Source organism: Macadamia integrifolia, chromosome 3 (assembly GCF_013358625.1).
Source record: "Macadamia integrifolia cultivar HAES 741 chromosome 3, SCU_Mint_v3, whole genome shotgun sequence".
Taxonomy (NCBI): domain Eukaryota; kingdom Viridiplantae; phylum Streptophyta; class Magnoliopsida; order Proteales; family Proteaceae; genus Macadamia; species Macadamia integrifolia.
Genome location: NC_056559.1, coordinates 7,505,311 through 7,524,567, shown reverse-complemented (window position 1 = coordinate 7,524,567; position 19,257 = coordinate 7,505,311). Strand labels below are relative to the sequence as shown.

General features: G+C 37.5%; 3 protein-coding genes across 5 annotated transcripts; all 3 read right to left on the bottom strand.

The window, feature by feature from the left end:
* Positions 1 to 2,013: 2,013 nt before the first annotated feature.
* Positions 2,014 to 4,395, bottom strand: LOC122074044 (probable polyamine transporter At3g19553). 3 transcript variants are annotated; one of them, XM_042638834.1, is made up of 3 exons: positions 3,919 to 4,395; positions 2,825 to 3,782; positions 2,014 to 2,660 (listed from the first exon to the last, which is right to left on the bottom strand). In XM_042638834.1, exons 2-3 carry the CDS (start codon positions 3,778 to 3,780, stop codon positions 2,120 to 2,122), a joined length of 1,497 nt encoding a protein of 498 aa, XP_042494768.1. In that variant the 5' UTR covers positions 3,781 to 3,782; positions 3,919 to 4,395; the 3' UTR covers positions 2,014 to 2,119. The 3 variants fall into 3 exon arrangements, with proteins under 3 accessions (XP_042494768.1, XP_042494769.1, XP_042494767.1); XM_042638835.1 differs by having other exon boundaries at positions 3,960 to 4,395; XM_042638833.1 differs by having other exon boundaries at positions 2,825 to 4,394.
* A 1,004-nt stretch (positions 4,396 to 5,399) lies between these two features.
* LOC122074047 lies at positions 5,400 to 7,652 on the bottom strand. Its single transcript, XM_042638839.1, has 3 exons — positions 7,205 to 7,652; positions 5,879 to 5,937; positions 5,400 to 5,749 (listed from the first exon to the last, which is right to left on the bottom strand). Exons 1-3 carry the CDS (start codon positions 7,299 to 7,301, stop codon positions 5,552 to 5,554), a joined length of 354 nt encoding a protein of 117 aa, XP_042494773.1. The 5' UTR covers positions 7,302 to 7,652; the 3' UTR covers positions 5,400 to 5,551.
* Positions 7,653 to 10,533: 2,881 nt separating this feature from the next.
* On the bottom strand, positions 10,534 to 11,383 carry LOC122074048 (40S ribosomal protein S29-like). Its single transcript, XM_042638840.1, has 3 exons — positions 11,225 to 11,383; positions 10,880 to 10,979; positions 10,534 to 10,715 (listed from the first exon to the last, which is right to left on the bottom strand). The coding sequence occupies exons 1-3, from the start codon at positions 11,284 to 11,286 to the stop codon at positions 10,707 to 10,709; spliced, it is 171 nt and encodes a 56-aa protein (XP_042494774.1). The 5' UTR covers positions 11,287 to 11,383; the 3' UTR covers positions 10,534 to 10,706.
* Positions 11,384 to 19,257: the final 7,874 nt, after the last annotated feature.

Genomic DNA, 19,257 nt, shown 5'->3' with positions numbered 1-19,257 from the left:
ACCTAAGAATCAAATTCTGTCAACTCGGGGGGGGTCACACAGGTGGGTTGACCACCCACCGGTCCAACCCGCCGGTTTGGGACCGGCGGGTAGGGACCCGCCGGTAGGACCCGCCGGTCCTACCCGCCGGTTAGGCCAGGGACCCCCTGGTCCTCTCGGATGGGTGTCTCAGGCGGGTAGGGACCCACCGGTTGTACCCGCCGGTTTTGGCGGAAAAACCCCAGTTTCTTCTCAACTTCCTCCCTTCCTTGGGGACCCAAATGGGGCTTTTCTCAACCCATTCTTCACACCTTTAAAGTCCTATAGGATGGTTCTAGCTTAGATCTAAGTTAGATTTAAGTAAGGGGAACCATCATACCTTCTTTGCTCAAGAATGGCTTCAAACCCTCCAAATCACTTCCAACTCACAATGCTCCTTCTACCTTGTCAATATCTCTTCAAATCCTTCAAGATCAACACATAAATCATCTATTAAGCCTTAGATTCATCATTTCAAAGTGTGTTTACAAGATCTTAAAAAACCATACTCGAATCAAGGGTTTAAAGCGTGGGTATGGTCAATGTTCATAAAACCCAGCTTTTCTTACCTCCAACCGTAGATCTCAAGTTGAAGATTACTCTTCCGGCACCGGAATGGCAAGATCGAGCTTCGGTGCCGCTGAAATCCTTCCTTTCTTCTTCTTCCTTTCTTCTTCCCTTTCTTTTTCTCTCTCCTCTTTACTTTTCTCACCAAACGTACGGGGAAAATAAATGGAAAGAAAAGAATCCATAAAGCTTTATATACTATTCCTACTTAAGTGAATAGTGTCGGATGGGTCACTCAGGTGGGTGGGGTACCCACCGGTCCTACCCATCCGAGAGTCAAAACTTGGGATTTTGACCGGGCTCGGACCTCGGCTCGGACCTTACCCCAAGCATACAATGTAACATACGTATATAACCTTAAAATACGGATATAATACCTGTTCTATCCGTACATAGCCTTATGATAGGTGCACGTACACGGTTTGGGCACTCCCGTCTCTTCTGGCACTGGCTCAGACTTGTCGGGCCAGCCGGTGTTTAAGGTCACCCGTGCCATCATAGCCCATAAGGAACCCGCTCTAACATCCTCTGGCTCGGTTCCTGCATGGTTAAACCGGTTCAACCGCGAAATCAGACCGGGTTTAAGAAGTGGGATATTACAGTATGTGTCCTAGCAATAAGCAGAATTTCAGAGTTACTGATCAACCTTTATTTTTCTACAAGTTCATGTGTTTTGTCAGGTCCAAATAACTGCAGAGCATAATGGAGTCCATTGAACTATATAGAATAAAATATTCATCACAAGAAAAAGGTGTAAAAGTTCATGTGTTTTCACAGGTACAAATAACCGTAGAGCAAAACGGAGTACATTGAAATATGTAGGATGAAATATTCATCACAAGAAAAAGGTGTAAAGCACGATATGTTGATGTCAAAAATTAAGCAACAGTAATATCCTCAGCAAACACTATGGATATATGATAAGAGCATCAAGATAGGAAAACTCAAAATGCAATGCATGTCTTTAGGGTTAAAGACATAGAGAAACTACATCTACTATATGTCCATGAAGATGAGGATTTCAACAGGAATTGAGTGCAGCTCAGTGAGGAAAGGCAGTTTAAGAAGAACATTCATAGATTAAATAAATAAATAAATACAAAAAGATGAGAACTGAATTGGCAGTTGCAGGAAGCAGCTTCCGGTAAATTCTCAGGTCCTACAGAATTGATTTGAATAGTTTCTGAAATGTCCCCAACCATGTACTGAACTATAATCAAACTAGAAAGAAAAGAAATGATATCCCTGAGAGACTAAACCCCACCCATCTGCTTCCCTATGATCTATGCATTTACAGGTCTAGCATTACCAATTGACACAATAAAACAGAAGTGATGGAGACATTATTCCTTTCATGGAAGTCTACAATGAAATAGGATTAAAAAACCATGCTCGTTTGAGCTGCCAATGCAAAATGGAGAAAATCAATTACACAGAAAGCATATTTTCTTCAAGATATAACCATAGAATTCTGAAAAGAACAGTTATAATATTAATACATTTATCTGACTAGCACAGGAATAATAATACTTTTCTATTCCAATTTTAAAACATGCTCAAGCATGATTTCAGAAGATTGTTGTCCTATCTTAGTGGATGGAAATTCTGATAAAAGGCTTATTGAAGACTCATCTACATTTTCCTGATGCGGTTGGGACAAAACAGGAACTTCATCTAAAACATTATCAGACGGCACAGCTGGTGATGTGTCAAAATGGGTCCACTTCTTCTCCTTCAAATGTGCTATAGTGTGGTACAGAAAGACCCCAAGTATGATTACGCTGCCACTTACTAAAAAAGTCTTGATTGAAGCTAGACACATAACAAGAACAAGCAACAATGCTGGTGGCAGGCAAAGAACTGTCACCCCAAATGTATTAAAGGGAACCATGTATGGTCGGTGAAGATCTGGTTTCTTTATTCTCAACCTGATGAAAGCTGCAAATTCGAGAAGCATTCCTATAGAATAGAGAAAATTAAGAAATTCCACGATCTCCTGGAAGCTCATCCATGACAAGAATACAACCCCAGTTGCAGAGCACAGGATGCTAATAGTTGGTGTCCCATATTTTGATCTGAAAGGTTTGTTTACTCAAAGTTATCATCATTTTCACAACAAAAACTATGGAAAGAAGTTGTGCAGCCTATAGTTTATGGTTAGATCGGATAAAAGTTCACAAGTCATAATTCTTAACATTATAAGACTAGAAAGGAAATAAATTATGCCAAAGTGACCGACCTTGAAGCGAAAAAAACAGGAAGCATCCCCATCTCACTCATCCCAAGAAGTTGGAAGGCATCACTACTCATCTCAGCCTCAAACAACCCCATGTTAGACATTGCAGCCGCTGCTTGGATCCACCACTTAAGCCACAACCCTCCTATCAGCATCCCCACCTCTGCAAAGTATCCATCGCTCCACTCACTCTGTGCAGAATCCAAAGCTCCTGTACCCGCAAGGAGTGGAATCAAGTATGAAGAAACAACCAAAACCACAGCTCCCAGCAGGGCCTTGGGGAAAGTGCGGCTCGGGTTCTCAATCTCTCCTGCTAAGGTACTAGCTTTATCCCAGTAATTCAAATTCCAAAACATACTATTAAAGTATCCCCTCCAATCCACCTTTCCTAAATCTACCACTAACCACTGTTTAGGCCTTATCCTGGGAATGGAGAGAAGACCCATGACTAAGAAGGGGAAAAGTGAAAAGATGGCAAGGGCGACAGCAGAAAACCCCACAATGTGCAGACCTCTATAATTCAAATATGTCAAAGAAACCGTAATTCCCAAGAGAGTAGGTATTCGAGCAATCAACCGATTGAAGATTGGAAAAGAGTGTTTCAAGTAATCCAGAAACAAAACAGGGTAAAGAGCATTGTCCATGACCCCACTGAACCATTTCCAAAAACCTTCTTGGAAACCCCAGAAGGGTCCAAAAGCTGCAGACACCCAAAGAACATATCCACCATTTTCAGGGAAACTGGTTGCAAGCTCAGCGGTAATTAAAGCTTCCGGGATGCTCCAGAACAGTGGGAAAATTAAGAAACCAAGCAAGGATAGAAGGGGACCTCCGGCCCTAACAGAATCTTCAACCCCAAAGGGTCCTCCAGAGACTTCATAGAAGATGAGAGCTATTAATGGTAGAAGGGTCAACTTTGATTTTGTTTTAGCATCTGCATCCTTGACAATACCAACCATTTCTTCCTCACCCATCAAAGGAAACAATCAAAATAACAAAAAATAAGAATTAAAGAGAAAAATCAGTCTAGAAGACCAAAACAATTACACTCCATGGCATCAAGAATTTAAACAAAAGGGGGCAATAATAATATTTACTCTATAAGAAGAGGGAATTAAGGGCACAGAGAAACGTTTACGCTTAGATCTGAAGCTGAAAACTTGTCATTGGTGTATAGAATAGTGATGGTTTCTCAATGGGAGTAGAGTCCTCATCGTCTGGTTAGACGAAAGCCCAAATATTGGTGGTTCCTGTACGCAATAATATTCAGTGGCATCGTTGACCTTTCTTCTTTCCATGGCAGCGTAAGGTTAAGGTTCCTCATTTCGTCACCGGCCGTAAATCGTCATTACGTCGCGATCATTATTTGAGCACCCACCACTTAACTGCAGGGTCCGCACCCCGGCCATAAATCGTTCCCTATAGGGGCAGTTGAGTCCCTTACGCCAACAAGGTGACCAATGAAAACACGCATAAAAGCGTCATAATGGTAGAATTTTTCGACTCTCAGACGCCCGGACCGTGATTTCGTCCACTTCTGTGTTTTGTAAGGGTCATGCAGCCTTTCACGATGCTTTCCTGCACCCTCTACACCCTGACACGGACAAGCGTGAAAAGACCGAGCTGTCCGGCTTCAACAAGTAAAATTGTCACCTACTGGGCTAGGTATTAGGCATAATATATCTTCCGTTACCCATTATTGACTTGACGTTTATATTGACATGTCAATATAAGCAACAAGCAGAGTCTAGATCCCTCTTCAAATGATCATTGAGTGTTATGGTTGTTTGTCTTGTCAAAGTTGTACTTGAAGAGTTACTTCACAGTACAGAGCAGGGAATGACGTGAAACTGATAACCTGGGATTTGTATTTAAGGTATGCCCTTGATGGCTAACTAGCCCAGGGTGTGTTATCTCTTGCTGCAAACCAAGATGTGTTACGTGCTTTTGAACAGGTGAGTAGGAAGAAGCATTCAAAGAAAGACTTCCAGTTCCATGTAGGGGGCTCCCAATGCTGCCTAGAGCAGCTCTATCTGTTTCCTTAAGAAACTTAAATGGGGTCAGCTTGTTTGGTTGATAAGCCAATCCACAGTAGGCAAGCCCTTAGTCATACAAAGTCTATGTTGCTATCCAATTTTTCCCATTGCTTTCCATTTTTATCACATTTCCCATAACTGCTCTAACAGATTATGATCATGAATGATGAAACCCAAATTTTCTTGCTGCTCTTTGGTTACAGTTCACTTGGATGGCTGAGAGAGGGAATGGGTGTCCGTCGACTAATTAATATTTCGTGTTTCATGCTCTCGGAAGGTGAAAAGTGAACAATTTGATTCCCTATGATAAACATGTCTATCGATATCTAATTAAGCATTGTTTGGTATGCATTTTTGGAATAGATTCTGGTCTAGGATGCATTATGAAGCGGGATAATAGAGAAAAACTGGAATAATACGTTCTAGACCCAGAATTTATTCTAAGAATGCATACCAAACAGTCCTAGTATCAGAACCAAGCCCTGGATGCAAGAGAAAGAGATATGAACATGGCAAGTAAATGATAAGAGACAGCAACAGACTTCTAAAGAAGTGTAATGCCCAATCAGATTAGACGATGAGAACTGTTCGATATTTAAACTAGAGATACAAGAACACAAACATCTCCTAGGAGTTGAAACTTGTTACATTATTTAGTTTAGCATAGCTACTACAGCTGGATCTCGCAGGTAACCTAAGGATAGTCGGAAGAGCTGGGAGGACTTGGAGGCCCTGGATTTGGAATGTAAGGCATAAGAGGAGTGCCATGCTCAATTGGTCCAGATTCTATGGCCTTTGAACTCGGAGAAGGATCAATGGAACCATAATCCTCCAGGTTCACATTTCCCCCATCTCTTTTCATCTTCTCCGTGTGAGTACCATAATTATTATCCTGCAAATAATGGTAGAAAGATGAAAGAACACATCAAAACCAACAAGAAGTCTCATATAGTGTTTTGCCTAAGAGAAAATTCAAAGATGAGAAGCACTGCCTTTAGGCAGCTCAGAACAGCATATGTACCTTCAACTTCCGGCTTGCGGCCATTGTCCCTATATCCTGATGGTCGGTAAACATTGCATCTGGTTTTCAAAAGGGGAACATACTTTCAGAGTTCAGTATTCAAGCGAATTGATAAAAGGTAAACATACAAATGCAGCCTGAAGGCCCTTTTTGGAATCCAAAATGCAGTTTCAGACACAAACAGATTCTGGGGATCATTTTCTTCTGAAGGGAGGAGGAGAGGGGGGGGGGGGGGGGGGGGACAAGGTTATAAAACCTGAACCTTCTACATACTAGTTCTAATCTAACAGGTATTAATCTCTACTAAGATTCATAAACTTTATCCTACCATTGATCATGAAATGTGTGGGAAATTATTAATCCATAGAAAATAAGATAAACAAATATTATAAATTTTCAGAAGAACATAGATCAGAAAGTTCTAGACATTTATTCAATCAAAACAAAAAATCTTACAAATTGAATAATGAGAAACTACTAAAAAAGTCTGAATGCAATATTAATCCAGACACTGTTAACCATGAACAAAAATACCTAATAAATAAAGCATCAGAATGAATCAAGGGTCAGTAAGGCATGTTTCTAAGCCACTCATTCTAAAATAATTGAAAAAAAATAAAAAAAAAGAAAATCTACAACAGATGGAATATAGACTCATAAATCTAAAAATGTGCAAGCATAAAATCATATCAAGAAATAAGACTGCAAGATTTATAATCAGCGGAAGCTAGCAAAACTGTAGCTGACTAGCTATAGCAAACTAATAACTCTAAAAACTTGGATGGAGCAGGAGAAAGATATGGAGCTGCATGCTATCTGGAAGCTAGATCTATCGGCCTGGTGTTACATTTGATCCAGAGGATTCAATAAAGATACCAATACAGAGTATTCAAAAATTGCCACTCAATCAAAATAAAAGAAAATTGTTTCTCCTCTCTTCAGATTGAATTGTATTACAGAATACAGATAACATTTTGCACTTTTACTGTTTCTTTTTAAACAGTGGCAATGGGTGCATAGAGAAAGTTGAGCACACAATTTCAGATCTCATTGAAGCAATTTTAATGGCCAGTCCCAGAGATCTAAAGCATCTCCTTAAAAACATCTAAAGAACAAACACCTAACATGAAACCCTTCTACATTTCAGCCAGTGTGAAGCAAAAAGTAAAATAAAACCAAACCCTATCATCAACTACAGTTTAACAAAACCAACACATCTCAACAAACTTGAAAGACCTATAAGGGAAGAAAAAATAACTAGTGTATACACTATTAGTAAAACTTATACAGAGAAACATGCAAAGAAAAAAGGAGAGAAGAAATTACTGGAGAATGTGGAGGTGCTGCTGGTGGTGAAGGAAAGGAACATCAAAGCTGCTGCTCCAACCACCACCAAAGGCACAGAGATCCCAAAAACCTTCATTGTGTTATGCTTGGAAATAGGAACTCCAATAACTCTAAAAAGGGCAATTTCTTGAAAAAACTTTGAACTCGCACACTGAGAGCTCTCCACCACCCCTTTAAGTAACTTCAACCCATTAAAAGTCCCTCAGAAGAACCCCCAAGGAAAAGAGAAAAAAAATCTCTCAAACCCGAATGGATAAGCAGAGCCCCTACGAACCCATGGCAGGATAATTTAATACAAATGAAGAGATTGAAAACTACCGTACGCATCTCCTCGCTTTTATCTCTCTCTCTCTCTTTCTCTCTCTTTCTTTTGCAGAGAGGAGTGAAGAGGGAGCCTGAAGAGAAATGAATGCTGGGATCGATGGAAAAACGAGCCTCTTTTGGAGGCAGAGAGCTGTGGGGCATGTCATTCTTTATTTCTTTGTGGTCTCCATTGTTCATGAAAGACATTTGGGCTTTGACGGTTGGCCTTCGCTTTCACTGAAATTTACTGATATGGTGCTACCAGGTTTATTTCAACTCAAATACGAATTCATTCCCAGTTGATCACGGATAGGGGGGAATTCTTCGATTTCAACGATCTGGAACCTGTCTCCAGTCTCCTCATTTACTTAGATGTCATATCTATGGATCAAGGACATTCACATATATTCATATACGTAAAAATTTACTCACAATTTTAATTTTTGATCCGGTTCAATTCAATTTTTGTCACATATCAAATTTAAATTAATTGACTAGTCATAGACACAACAAAACCAGAAAAGAATAGCCCCCATGTATTCCTGTGTTGCTGCATTAAAACAATTCGGTTTTTAAAGAAAAACATGGATAAAGATAAATGAGTAAATCAATCCGATAAAGATCAATATGAACAGATCAAGATCAAGAATGGATATTGAAACGAGATTCTCTCAAGTGCAACAGTCACTTTCACTCTAGCGCATATACAGTTGGAAGGCACTTTGAATGCATATCATGGTGCTATTAACTATGTGATGCATGTTGAAGGGGTCGGTGCACCTGAAGAGCATCCGAATACATTAACTCACTGTATTTATGTTTATTTGTTTGTTTTTTTGTTTTTTTGTTTTTTAATCACAAGTCACAAGACATATGTGACCACTACGAGTTGCAAGGCTAAATGATTTAGTCTGGAGTACTTACTGCTCGGAGTAATGATCAATAGTCAACACCATGAGCAGGGAAATAGGAATCGGTATCAAATACAATATCGATCATGGCCAATAGTTATTCAGATCAGCTCATCAGTTTGGATACGACAGATTTGTATCAGCTGACGTCGATCCAATACTGATTCCTCAAACATGATCATACATGATCATGAGAAATCCAGGCTTTTATTTTCAAAAGCAACTACATTGATGGTGTTGCTAACTTTCAAAAAAAGAAATCTTCACCACTAAAATGGCTACTAAATTCCTTCAATGTGGACTTACACATCAAATTTAAGACCTTCTTCTGGAGACTTGTACATGGAGGGATACCATATCCTTTACAAATGAATGGATGTCGACCCATTATGTGCTATAATTATACTACCATGATTTCATCTATTTTTATTCTGTTAGTTTATATGGAAGCATAGAAATAACATCATTTTCAAAAAAAAAAAAAATAGCCCCAAACCCCCACATCATTCTCCTCTTTAAATAAACGAAACCATTAGTGATCTCTTCTTCCTCCAACCCTATAATTCTTAATTTTCCTAATTTGAATTATCCTATCCTTATCCATCCATGCTAGTATGCCTCATAGTTTGAATGGTTTATCATCTAATAGGAATTGTGCCTTATTGTCCACTAGTTATGTATTGATGGGAGAAACTTTTGATACAAATACGAGGGCACTATAGAGTTAGAATATTGCTGAGATCTAAAGCAATGCTAACAAGATCAGTGATCTTCATTTTGGATGCAGTACCATACCGTTTTTTTAAAACCTCCACTGTTTTTTTAAAAATCACCATTAACCCATTTTTTGACTCAAATGGTACTTATGGCTTGGCTAGCCCAAAGACTGAACAATTTGGTTAGCATTAACATCTCACACTGAAATATTGATGTATTAAGCTATTTACTAATGTAGTTTTCCCATTTCCTATAAAAAAATAAAAGACCTCTTGTAGAGAATGAAGCCTCTTAAATATGCTAACCAATCCTAGAAACACATTTTACCAAAAACACATACTTGTAAAGATTTAAATTGCCAAATGGGTCGAGTTTCTTTCGTTGCTTCTTATTCTTAAGAGCTCTTGCGCAAAGCCTAGCTAGAACAGGTCATTTTTTCAGTTAAAAACATACATAATATATTAATTAGTAAAATAGATATTTAACATGCAAGTAAGGTTCATAATCAGAGTTTTAATTCCACTGCCGTATTGGTAAAATGTTTCATAGGAAAATAACAGGAAGCCATTTATTCGGTCTGACTTGGTACTTTTATTTTGCGCAAAATAGTGACAAAATCTCCCTATCCTAATACTCAAAACTCACAATAATACTCAACATTCACAATTAAGGGTTTGATAATACATAAGAGTTCATTATATATATATATAGGGAGAAAGATACGTACGCCACCGATATCAAGAACACTACCGTCATTATATATATAGGGAGAAGGATATGTTCGCTGCCGATATCAAGAATACTACCGGATAGCACCAATAGGAACACATGATAGAATATCATTCCAAGTATACGAAAGCCATTTCACAAAAAGAAAAGAGAGAGATAGACACAATGGGTACTAACATACTTAATATCTACAGCATACCCAACATTTTCCCATATATATATATATATATATATAAAATAGTAGCAATGAATTCTCTCCATTCTCTCCCTAGACAATGTAAGAGAGTGAAAAGAGCATTATTACCCTATTTTTCATCGATAGGACACCCGATCTCAATCTTAGCAACATGTGCATTCTGAGATTTGTTTTAGGGTTGACAGAAACATACTAAAACCCTATAGCCACGTCTGGTTAAGCTTAGAGGAATACTTTCCACGAGGCCAGAACACCAAAATCTACTGAAGAGAGGTCAAAGAATGATTAAAAAAATTGTTAAAACCACCATCGTTGAAGGCATAGATTATTTAGGTGTTCAATTAGATGTAAAAAACCCTGCAAATGTCGGAAACAGCTTGAGAGGGAGAGGGGGAGGGGGAAGGGAAGATAGGATATCCATTTTACAATTGCATTGGTTGATTCAAAAGTGATTACTCAAAAAGGGATATATTCCAATGCAAAATAATTATGTGAAAACAAAATTTCTTGGTTCAACAGTCAGGAATCGCATCATCTTCACTAAATAAAGAAGTAGAAAAACTACTGCTACTCCAAATTCAAAGACTCGCTATGAAAACCCAAAACAAAGCCAGCGATTCATTCATCAACGGTACTGCAACAAAAAAATTGAAAAAAAAAATTAGTAACTAGAAGGGAGTTTCGATCTCCGAGAGCACAGAATAAAGGAAGAAAATTCCCAACAATAATAGAACAAAAACTTTCTTAAACCATAACTAGTGAGGAAGATGAGTTTATTCATTTTCCTGAAATAATTACCTTAATGAATCCAATTTCCTTGGCGTTGCTGCGGAAGCACTGCCTGCAACACATCAGTCCATACTTCCGGATCAACCCATGAGGATTCCCGCACACTCGGCTGCACAAAAGAAGATCTTATCAACCGAACTTTACTCACAAACTTCAGAAGATCAATCGAAGCAACAAAAAATAGAAAAGGATGATGAGGATGAATCGGAAATCCTACGGTTACAGGTTAAAATCACAATCATGGAAGAAAGATAGATCAGATGAATTTCTACCTATCTAAACTAATGAAACTCTGAACCATAAAAAATTAACTAGAACGGAAAGCTTCGAAGTAGAAGAAGAGAAATCTCTTACCAGGTACGAGATCCAGGGCCGTAGGTCTTGGGATGGGAGTTCCATACATTCGTGTGCCCCATTGTTCCGCTCTCACCGAAACCCTAATTCGCAGCAGCTATTTGCTCACAGAGAAAACCAAATCGGAGAATGAAGTAGACTAAAAGCAGGGGCGAACTAGGCTTTTATAGTGAAACCCTAATGGGGGAAAAGTTTACCCGGCTGGATTTCCTCCTGGAAATTGGGTCCCACCTTAATAAGCGATCTCATCGGTCGGATGTATATACATTATAAAGTAACTGAACAATCCTCACGGAGGAAGCAAGCCGTGATTAGTCGTTGGATTGGAACTTGCGTCCAGGACATTGATTTAAAGTTCACAGCTAGATAAAGATTCTAATCTGATGGTTTTATTTATATTCCAATGTTTGTAATCGGACGGTTTTCAATAGAGATATACAATATGCAAGGTATAATTCTTATTCAAATCTCCTATTATTTGTACTCTTGGAGCCGACTTTTTTATTTTTTTTAATTAAAAAATGGTGCTCCATGGTAGTGATCCTAGCCCCAACTAGCCGGACTCGAGAGGTGATGAATTGAGGGCATTTTCACCACTAGATTGGTTCTTGGAACTAGGATATCATTCCTATGTAAAATTTTATCAGTTCATTCCCCTCTTCTACTAGGGTGTCAATTCCATGTTATACAAGCGGGCATGAAGAACTTGACCAAATTAAGCCCAAAACTGATATGGCTCATTTATTAAACACATCAAGCTCAAGTCTAGCTCAATTAACATTCATTTGTCCTAAGTGCAATGGCACTATCCGACGAGCTCCCAACCAAGACCAACAAATTAATAATTCAACTTAGCCCAACATGTTTAAAACTCGTTTATAGCTCATTTTGAGTCTTTTTACTACATCCAACACATTTAAAGCTGGTTTATAGACTGTTTAATGGCTGTGTTCCATAGTGATTCTTGGGTTACTTTTAGGATGGGTTTAAAGGTTTGTGACCTGAGATTTTGAGAATGGAGAAAAGGGTAAACAAACCAAAATATTTATAGAGAACTATGAACAGAGTGGAGAAAAATATGTGAAAAGTGGTTACTTTTACCTATTTGTGTCACTAGCACTCCTTGAGAGAAAATCTAGGGCATATGGGTCCATGCATACTTGGAATTTTCTGCAGCAAAGGCTAAGCATTTCACATAAAATCTGTAGAGAGAAAGAACTTCAGTCCTATCCTTCTGCCTGGACATCTCTTAATCATACACAGACTAGCACTCTTAATCAAGCTACAAGCTCTGTCATTTTCCCATTAATTTTCTCATCTCTTCTTCTAATCATTCATGCCATTATAGACTATTTAAGTTCTGCCTTAACTTATGCCATTATTTTTCCTTGCATCCATTAAGTTCCTCTATTTAAACGCATTTTACTTTGCCAGATTGCTATCCAAGCAGGTCCTATTGGTATAAATCATTTCTTTGAACAGTCTCAGTTCATCTCTTAAATGCTTTTTCTTTTTCCTTAATCTTCTGCCTCAATATACATTTAGTTTTTCACTTGTTTCTTGCCAGTAAGTAGTAATTTTCATGGAGATGTATTTCAAAGCCTGGTTTGACACTTATACTAAATATTTTGTCAAGGGCATTGTTAAGTTTGTCTCGAATTCTTGACCCGTTTTGAAGATTGACCCACTCCAACATATTTTGGTGGCGATCAGAATGGAAAGTTTTCTGAGATCTGTGATAAGCTCCGGGCTTGGGCAATCGGATTGATTACTCCCCGATGGGTAGACCCACGACTTGGAGTATATATAATGTAATATTGTCTTTTTGAGAAAGTCATTGTATTTTGGGGGTATATCAACTATCAAGCTAGGGTTTCAGGGCAAGTTTTCTTGCTGCTGCTGCTGCTTGGGTGTAATCTCTCTTTTGTATAGTGAAACATCTTCTTCTTCGCCCGAGGACGCAGCACACCACCCTGGTGTATGAACCTCGTTAAATCTTTGTGTTATGCGGATCTATTGTCAGTTTATTTTCGTATTTTCTTGATATTTGATCTACCAGACATCTAACTTGAACTACTGCTCGTGTTGATCCTCTACTTTCATTCCAAAGACTATTCATCAAGCATGTACAATCATTTGCTCTTTCAGGAACCATTACCAAATAGAGAATTGGTTATGCCTGTGCTGTAAAGAAACAAGCACATGCTTGAACATTATCAAGAAACTAAGTCATTCTCTAGAACTCGGTCATAGGTACAGGACTAGTTGAGCCTTCCACGTTTTCATTCTCCTGACCATGGTGTTATTGCTATTCTATTTCTTTTGGACCAGTGACTTTGTCAGTTTGGTGCTTCTCCTGTAATGCATATTTAGATGCTCAGATGATACAGCAATTGCGATCTGTTTATGAAACTACTCACCTTCTAAAGTTTGGGGAGCACCCACCATTTTCGACGAGAATTTTGCGGGTCTGTGATAATCAAATAATCATCTTCAGACTACTGAGATATGGAGCATCCTGTTCCAAGTTGATTAGGTGAACCCAAATCACTTTGCTCCTTAAATGACACTGGAGATTTCCTTGTATCTGGCTGTACTATTTAATTTTTCAATCCTGTGTACAATTACTATCCATAGTGGATTGTTGAACTGATGGCTAACCATACACCTAGCTCCAAGAAGAACTAAATAGGGTCCACCACATACTACAATCAGGAGGATTAAGTTTTAACTCAAGTGAGGAGGTTTTTTTCTTCTTTCTCAGGTTTCCATTCTTCCCTGTATTTGCAATGTTGTTTCGAAATTTTGGTGGTTGATCTTGATTGAGATTTTTTTTTTTTTTTTCTGCAACATCATTCTTCATATTCTTTATCAGTAGAACATTTTTTTCTGCTGTTCTTTCTTCACAATTGATGGAATGTGATGTGATCTGAATGAATTGAGAGGGTTTTTCACTAAAGTGGCATATCAAAATAAAACAATGTTGTGCAATTTTATCCTTTTTCATACTAGAAAACCATATATACTGCCATAGTGGCATAGTGCCATGTTTTGTAGAGGTCCAAAATAACAATACAACCTCAAAGAGAGTTCAACAAAATGATAAAAAAATAATATGTTTTACATTGAATATGAGCTATTGTGGTTCTGATTTGTATAAAATCATTTCAATCTTCATACAATAAGGGAAAAATAGTTCACACTCAAATTTGCTAAATATCACATCATCACGACTTCAACAATGATGAAGAAAATTGTGAAAATTTTCCCTCCTCTTGCCTACATTATTTGACATTTTTATATTTGATACTACACTTTACTGTTTTCTGCCTGTCCCGCTACCACTGGTTGATATTGTTGGTGTATGATGTCTTGTATTCCGTCGCAGTTCAATCCAGAAAATACTGGTGCAGCACCTAGGGATTGCAAGGGGGCATGAGGCCCCGCTGCATAGCAGGGTGCCCCCTGCTCGAATTTTTTATTTGAGGCCAATTGTGTACTTTTCGGATTAGGGTTTTTTCACTATATATTTATAGCGAGGGTTTCTTTCTCTGTAATGCAAGCAATACTGAGAGGTGTGAGGACGAGCGTTGTAACCCTATTCTCCATTGATAGTGAAGCAGGATCTCATCTCATCGGGGACGTAAGCAACCTTACCGAACCTCGTAAAATACGTGTGCATTGTTTGTTTTGTTTTTCCATTATCTTTTACATTGTTTTAGGGTTGCGTTTCTACAGACATTAGACCGATGAACCTCGCCATGTTACAATTATCTTTGTTTTGGCTCCATCAACCCTTCCCAAATCCACCCAAGCCCGCTACAATTCCAAACATAAAGTAACATTTCAATTCCCATGATCAACACAACTCTCATAAACAAAAGAAAAGCTCGGTAAAACTACAAGCAGCAAAAGTGGGGAGGAGGAGGCTTATTCACTCTTCTGTAGCCATGGAACTATATGGATACAGAGAGAAGGACACGGTCACACGCTGAGAGAACACTTCTGGGCATGTTGAGAGAAGTATGAAGAATGAAGAGGTTTAAAAAGGGAGTTTTGGTACAACATCAAGAGAAAAAGGAGGATTGCGCATGGGAGAAACGTCGACGGCTGGGATCGCCAAAATGGCTTACAATTAGAGCGTCCATAATTAACGGTAAGGGGTTCACACGGATTGCTGGCGTGGATGGTAAACCCTGTATTACTTCCATTTCCTTTTGTAATCGAATTACCAAAATTATCCCTCATTTTTAATATAAACTTAGGGTGTCAATGAGCCGGATTGTACCGGGTTTCTTAAAACCTAACCTAACACAAAGCTCTCTAAATGGATTTGAAGATTTCATTTAAAAGAGCTTTGTCTTAGGTTAATCAAATAATCAACTTCGTCTTGGAATAGTTTGTTCCATTACTAAATGTGTTTGTTTTGGGGTTGATGGCCGGATGATTTTGAGATGGGTTTCCCAACGGCTCCAGAGACAATGGCCAAATAAAGAATCAATTAAAATTGGAACCACAAGGACTCATTTAACATGGCTAAATTATTTATTTAGGATTAATTAATACTTTATAATTATAACATACATAAAAGTTATACTCTAATTACAACATAAATTAAGAATTATTAGTATCTTTTTAATTGTTATTACTAAATATTAATGAGGATTAAACCATTAAATTATCTTCAAGACTTCAAGTTCACAACTCACTCTGGATTAAGGTTTCATACTTTCAATTATTTGTAGGCTTGGGAAATTTATTTGTGTACTTAGAAATTTTGCTTATATTTGACTATATGAGAGTTTGAGTGTTTAGAATTATTAAGGAATTAAAATCAAAATCAGATCATCCCATTATTAAATGGGATCGAATCCTAATTTTGAGAACAGTTTTTAGGATTGACTCCCTTGGGACCGAATCCGATGAAGAACAATCCCAATTAACCAGATGTAGAGGAAATTGTATAATTTGAAAACCCGAACTCAGTTGGGCTCAGGTCAAATGGACAAGTATGGTTCTTTTTTTCATGTCAGTCTTCCAGTGAAGTACTGATTGGACCAGACTGATCTGATCAGTTTTTTTTCTGATCTGATCAGTTTTTTTTTCTGACACTGTTGCTAATTTAATACAATAATTCACAATGGATAGTCACTAAATTGAAACAGAAACTGAGAATAGAAGAAGCGCACTTAGGCTCCGTTTGGTATCGTTCTAAAAAAATATTTTTGAAATTTTTTCGTTCTATTAAAATGAAAAAATGGAATATTCTGTTTGGTGTACTTATGGTCTGTTTCTATTTTTTTGGAACAAAATGTGAAAAAAAAAAAAAAAAAAAACTGAAAAAACGAGATTGGACGAAACTCCATTTTGGAGTTCCGTCTTCCCAGTTTCGTTCCATTTTACAAAAAAAAAAAATATATCATTCCCAATACAAATTTGAAATTTTGAAACACCATTTTTTCGTTTTAAAACTACATTTTGACACATAAACTGAAATTTTCGTTTTTGACACGAAACGGCCTTTCTGAAACAAAAACGATACCAAATGGGCTCTTAAGAAATCCACCAAATGAAGTCTGAGGTAATCCACCCAAGGGCTGTGAGGTAGTTATCTACCTCAACAAGCAACCTGGAGCTGCATGACTAGGAGAAAACAGAGGGCTACATTGCTTAAAATTGTTATTTATTTATTTTATTTTTTTTGTTAATTATGGGTATCAAAGTCTTTGGCCTGACTAGTCTCGTGGGCTTATATCAACCCCACAATTACATGAACCAGATTATACCGAGATGGTAAGGTTGAATGAGAACCATTCAATTTTCACTAACTAAACATCTTGTGTGAATGACCCCAAGGAAATAAGAGGAATCGAACTTAGAACTACAAGCTTTCCAAAGTAAAGATCCCTTGCCAACTTAGCTACCTCATTGGGGTTAGGCTTATAAGTTATAACCACCCTAAGACATCAAAGCTAAACTTTATTCTAATTTCAAAACTTGAAACTAGCTTTAAGACTGATTTGAAACCAAGTAAACAGAAACTATTATAGAACTTCCTATCTCTCAGAAAGTCTATGGATAAGGCTTCATAGCCGGATTTTTTCTCTTTGATCATGTTGGCCTACTGCGGCATCACATTATTTTTCTAGAACTAATGTTCATGGGCAATGCTTGGTGATGTTTTATTTTCTTAAAACAATGGTCAAAGCAATATGCTACGCTTAGCTATCAATATAAGCATAAGTAGCCCTTTGAATGCTCATGTAAAGAGGAGTGATCAAATCTAAATGGAATGAGCTAAAAGAGATAGGGACAAGCTTAAAATGGCTATTGATGAATTGGTAAGGAATAACATGATAAAGCTAGGCATGGATCCTAGTATAACATTAAACAGAGCTGTTTATAAGGCAAATATCCATATTGCCGATCGCATTTAAGTGGGATGTTCCGGAGGTGTTGTTTTACTATATTTATTTTCCCCTTTGCCTTCTTTTGCTTTATATCTTGCCCACTCACGGATCTTCTCGTGTGCAGGAAATCCTCCTCTAACTCCACAATGGAGGTGAGTAAAGGTTATGGCTAATGAAAGATTTGGTAAAATATGAATTGGTCATGTGTTTTAGTCAAAAGGGTGCAATCGTCATTTTAATTTATCACTTAAAATTGATGACCAAGAGTGTGAGCGTAATTTGGTATTATGCAGGATATCTCTAACTGTGACATTCTCTAAGAGGTGATGTTGTAAATCATCCTTTATTTGTATCGTTGTTAATGTGAAACGATCTTGATTAATTTGAATATTTCATTTTAACTCTTGATTCTCCTGGTTTTTCTAATTCAGGTAGTAGCGTCACTCCCTGCTAATTCCTATCTTCTCATCTGATACAACTAAGATAATTATCAGCATGGTATTGTAAAGCTGTCTGCATATTGATGAATAATTGGTCCTTGGTCAAGTATAAGAAAAGTAGAGTATACATTAAGGTTATGTTTGGTAGCCAAGAGAATAAAAGAAAAGAAAAAATAATCTAGAAAAGAAAAGAAAAGAGAAAAAATGGTGATAAAATAAAAAGAGTATGTATGTTTGGTTACCAAGAGAAGAAAAGAAAAGAAAATGAAAAAATTCAAAAAATTTTGAATTTTAAAAGAGAAATAGACACGTAAGAAATAATTGTGTAATTATTCATTTTTTGTCTTATCATGTTTTCATATTTTATCATGTTTTCTTGTGTTTATTGTAAGAAAATTCTCGAGAGAGAAAAAGAAAACTTCACAATTCCCTAAAGGAATTTTGAATTTTAAAAATTGAATCTTCTCTTGGATGAAAACATACCAATTGCAAAGGAAAATTCTTCATGCAAGAAAAAAGGTATAAAAAAATGTATTTTTTCTTTTCTTTTGGGGTTTTTTCTCCTGGCTACCAAACACAACTTAAAATAAAATATCTCAGTTAAACTGAGAAAAATAATTAAAAAATAAAAAATAATTCCATCTACTTCGCAAAATATTTCCCTACTCTACCCAAACCCATTTGACTACAATTCCAAACATAATGCAATATTTAATTGAAGAGAGCGTTAATTGTAACTTCAAAATCTGAGCTCATAGGAAAAACAAAACTTTAACAGGATTCTTGGTGGGATTATGTGGAGAAGTTTCACTGTATCAGCGGCATGATTACCAAAGTCTTGCCTCTGGGACTCGCCATTTTAGATCCATGACGAAAAATTTCTCGCCCAAATCTCATTGACAGCAAAAGAACACCTCCTTCAGAACTAGCACTAGCAGCAACAAAAGTGAAGTGGAGGAGGCTAACTCACCTCTTCCATAGCCGTGGAAGTTACAGATAAAACCCATCAGAGAGCACAGAGAATAGAGAATAGTGGGTAGAGAGAGAACAGTTTTGGGGAGGATGAAGAAAGTCTGAAGTATTTAAAAAGGGAGATTTCGGGATACCATCGAGGCATCGACGAAGAGGAGAACTGCGTGTTAGGAGAAACATCAACGGCTGAAGATCGCCAAAATGGCTTACA

What these genes read in the sequence shown, in the direction of transcription:
- LOC122074044 (XM_042638833.1), bottom strand. Translation starts at nt 3,795, where the DNA reads ATGGGTGAGGAAGAAATGGTTGGTATTGTCAAGGATGCAGATGCTAAA. An exon ending in CCTGTTTTTTTCGCTTCAAG is followed by an intron (nt 2,661 to 2,824) that starts GTCGGTCACTTT and finishes CAAACCTTTCAG; the next exon opens with ATCAAAATATGGGACACCAA.
- LOC122074047 (XM_042638839.1), bottom strand. Translation starts at nt 7,301, where the DNA reads ATGAAGGTTTTTGGGATCTCTGTGCCTTTGGTGGTGGTTGGAGCAGCA. An exon ending in CAGCACCTCCACATTCTCCA is followed by an intron (nt 5,938 to 7,204) that starts GTAATTTCTTCT and finishes TTTGAAAACCAG; the next exon opens with ATGCAATGTTTACCGACCAT. An exon ending in CCGCAAGCCGGAAGTTGAAG is followed by an intron (nt 5,750 to 5,878) that starts GTACATATGCTG and finishes CATTATTTGCAG; the next exon opens with GATAATAATTATGGTACTCA.
- LOC122074048 (XM_042638840.1), bottom strand. Translation starts at nt 11,286, where the DNA reads ATGGGGCACACGAATGTATGGAACTCCCATCCCAAGACCTACGGCCCT. An exon ending in GGCCCTGGATCTCGTACCTG is followed by an intron (nt 10,980 to 11,224) that starts GTAAGAGATTTC and finishes TCTTTTGTGCAG; the next exon opens with CCGAGTGTGCGGGAATCCTC.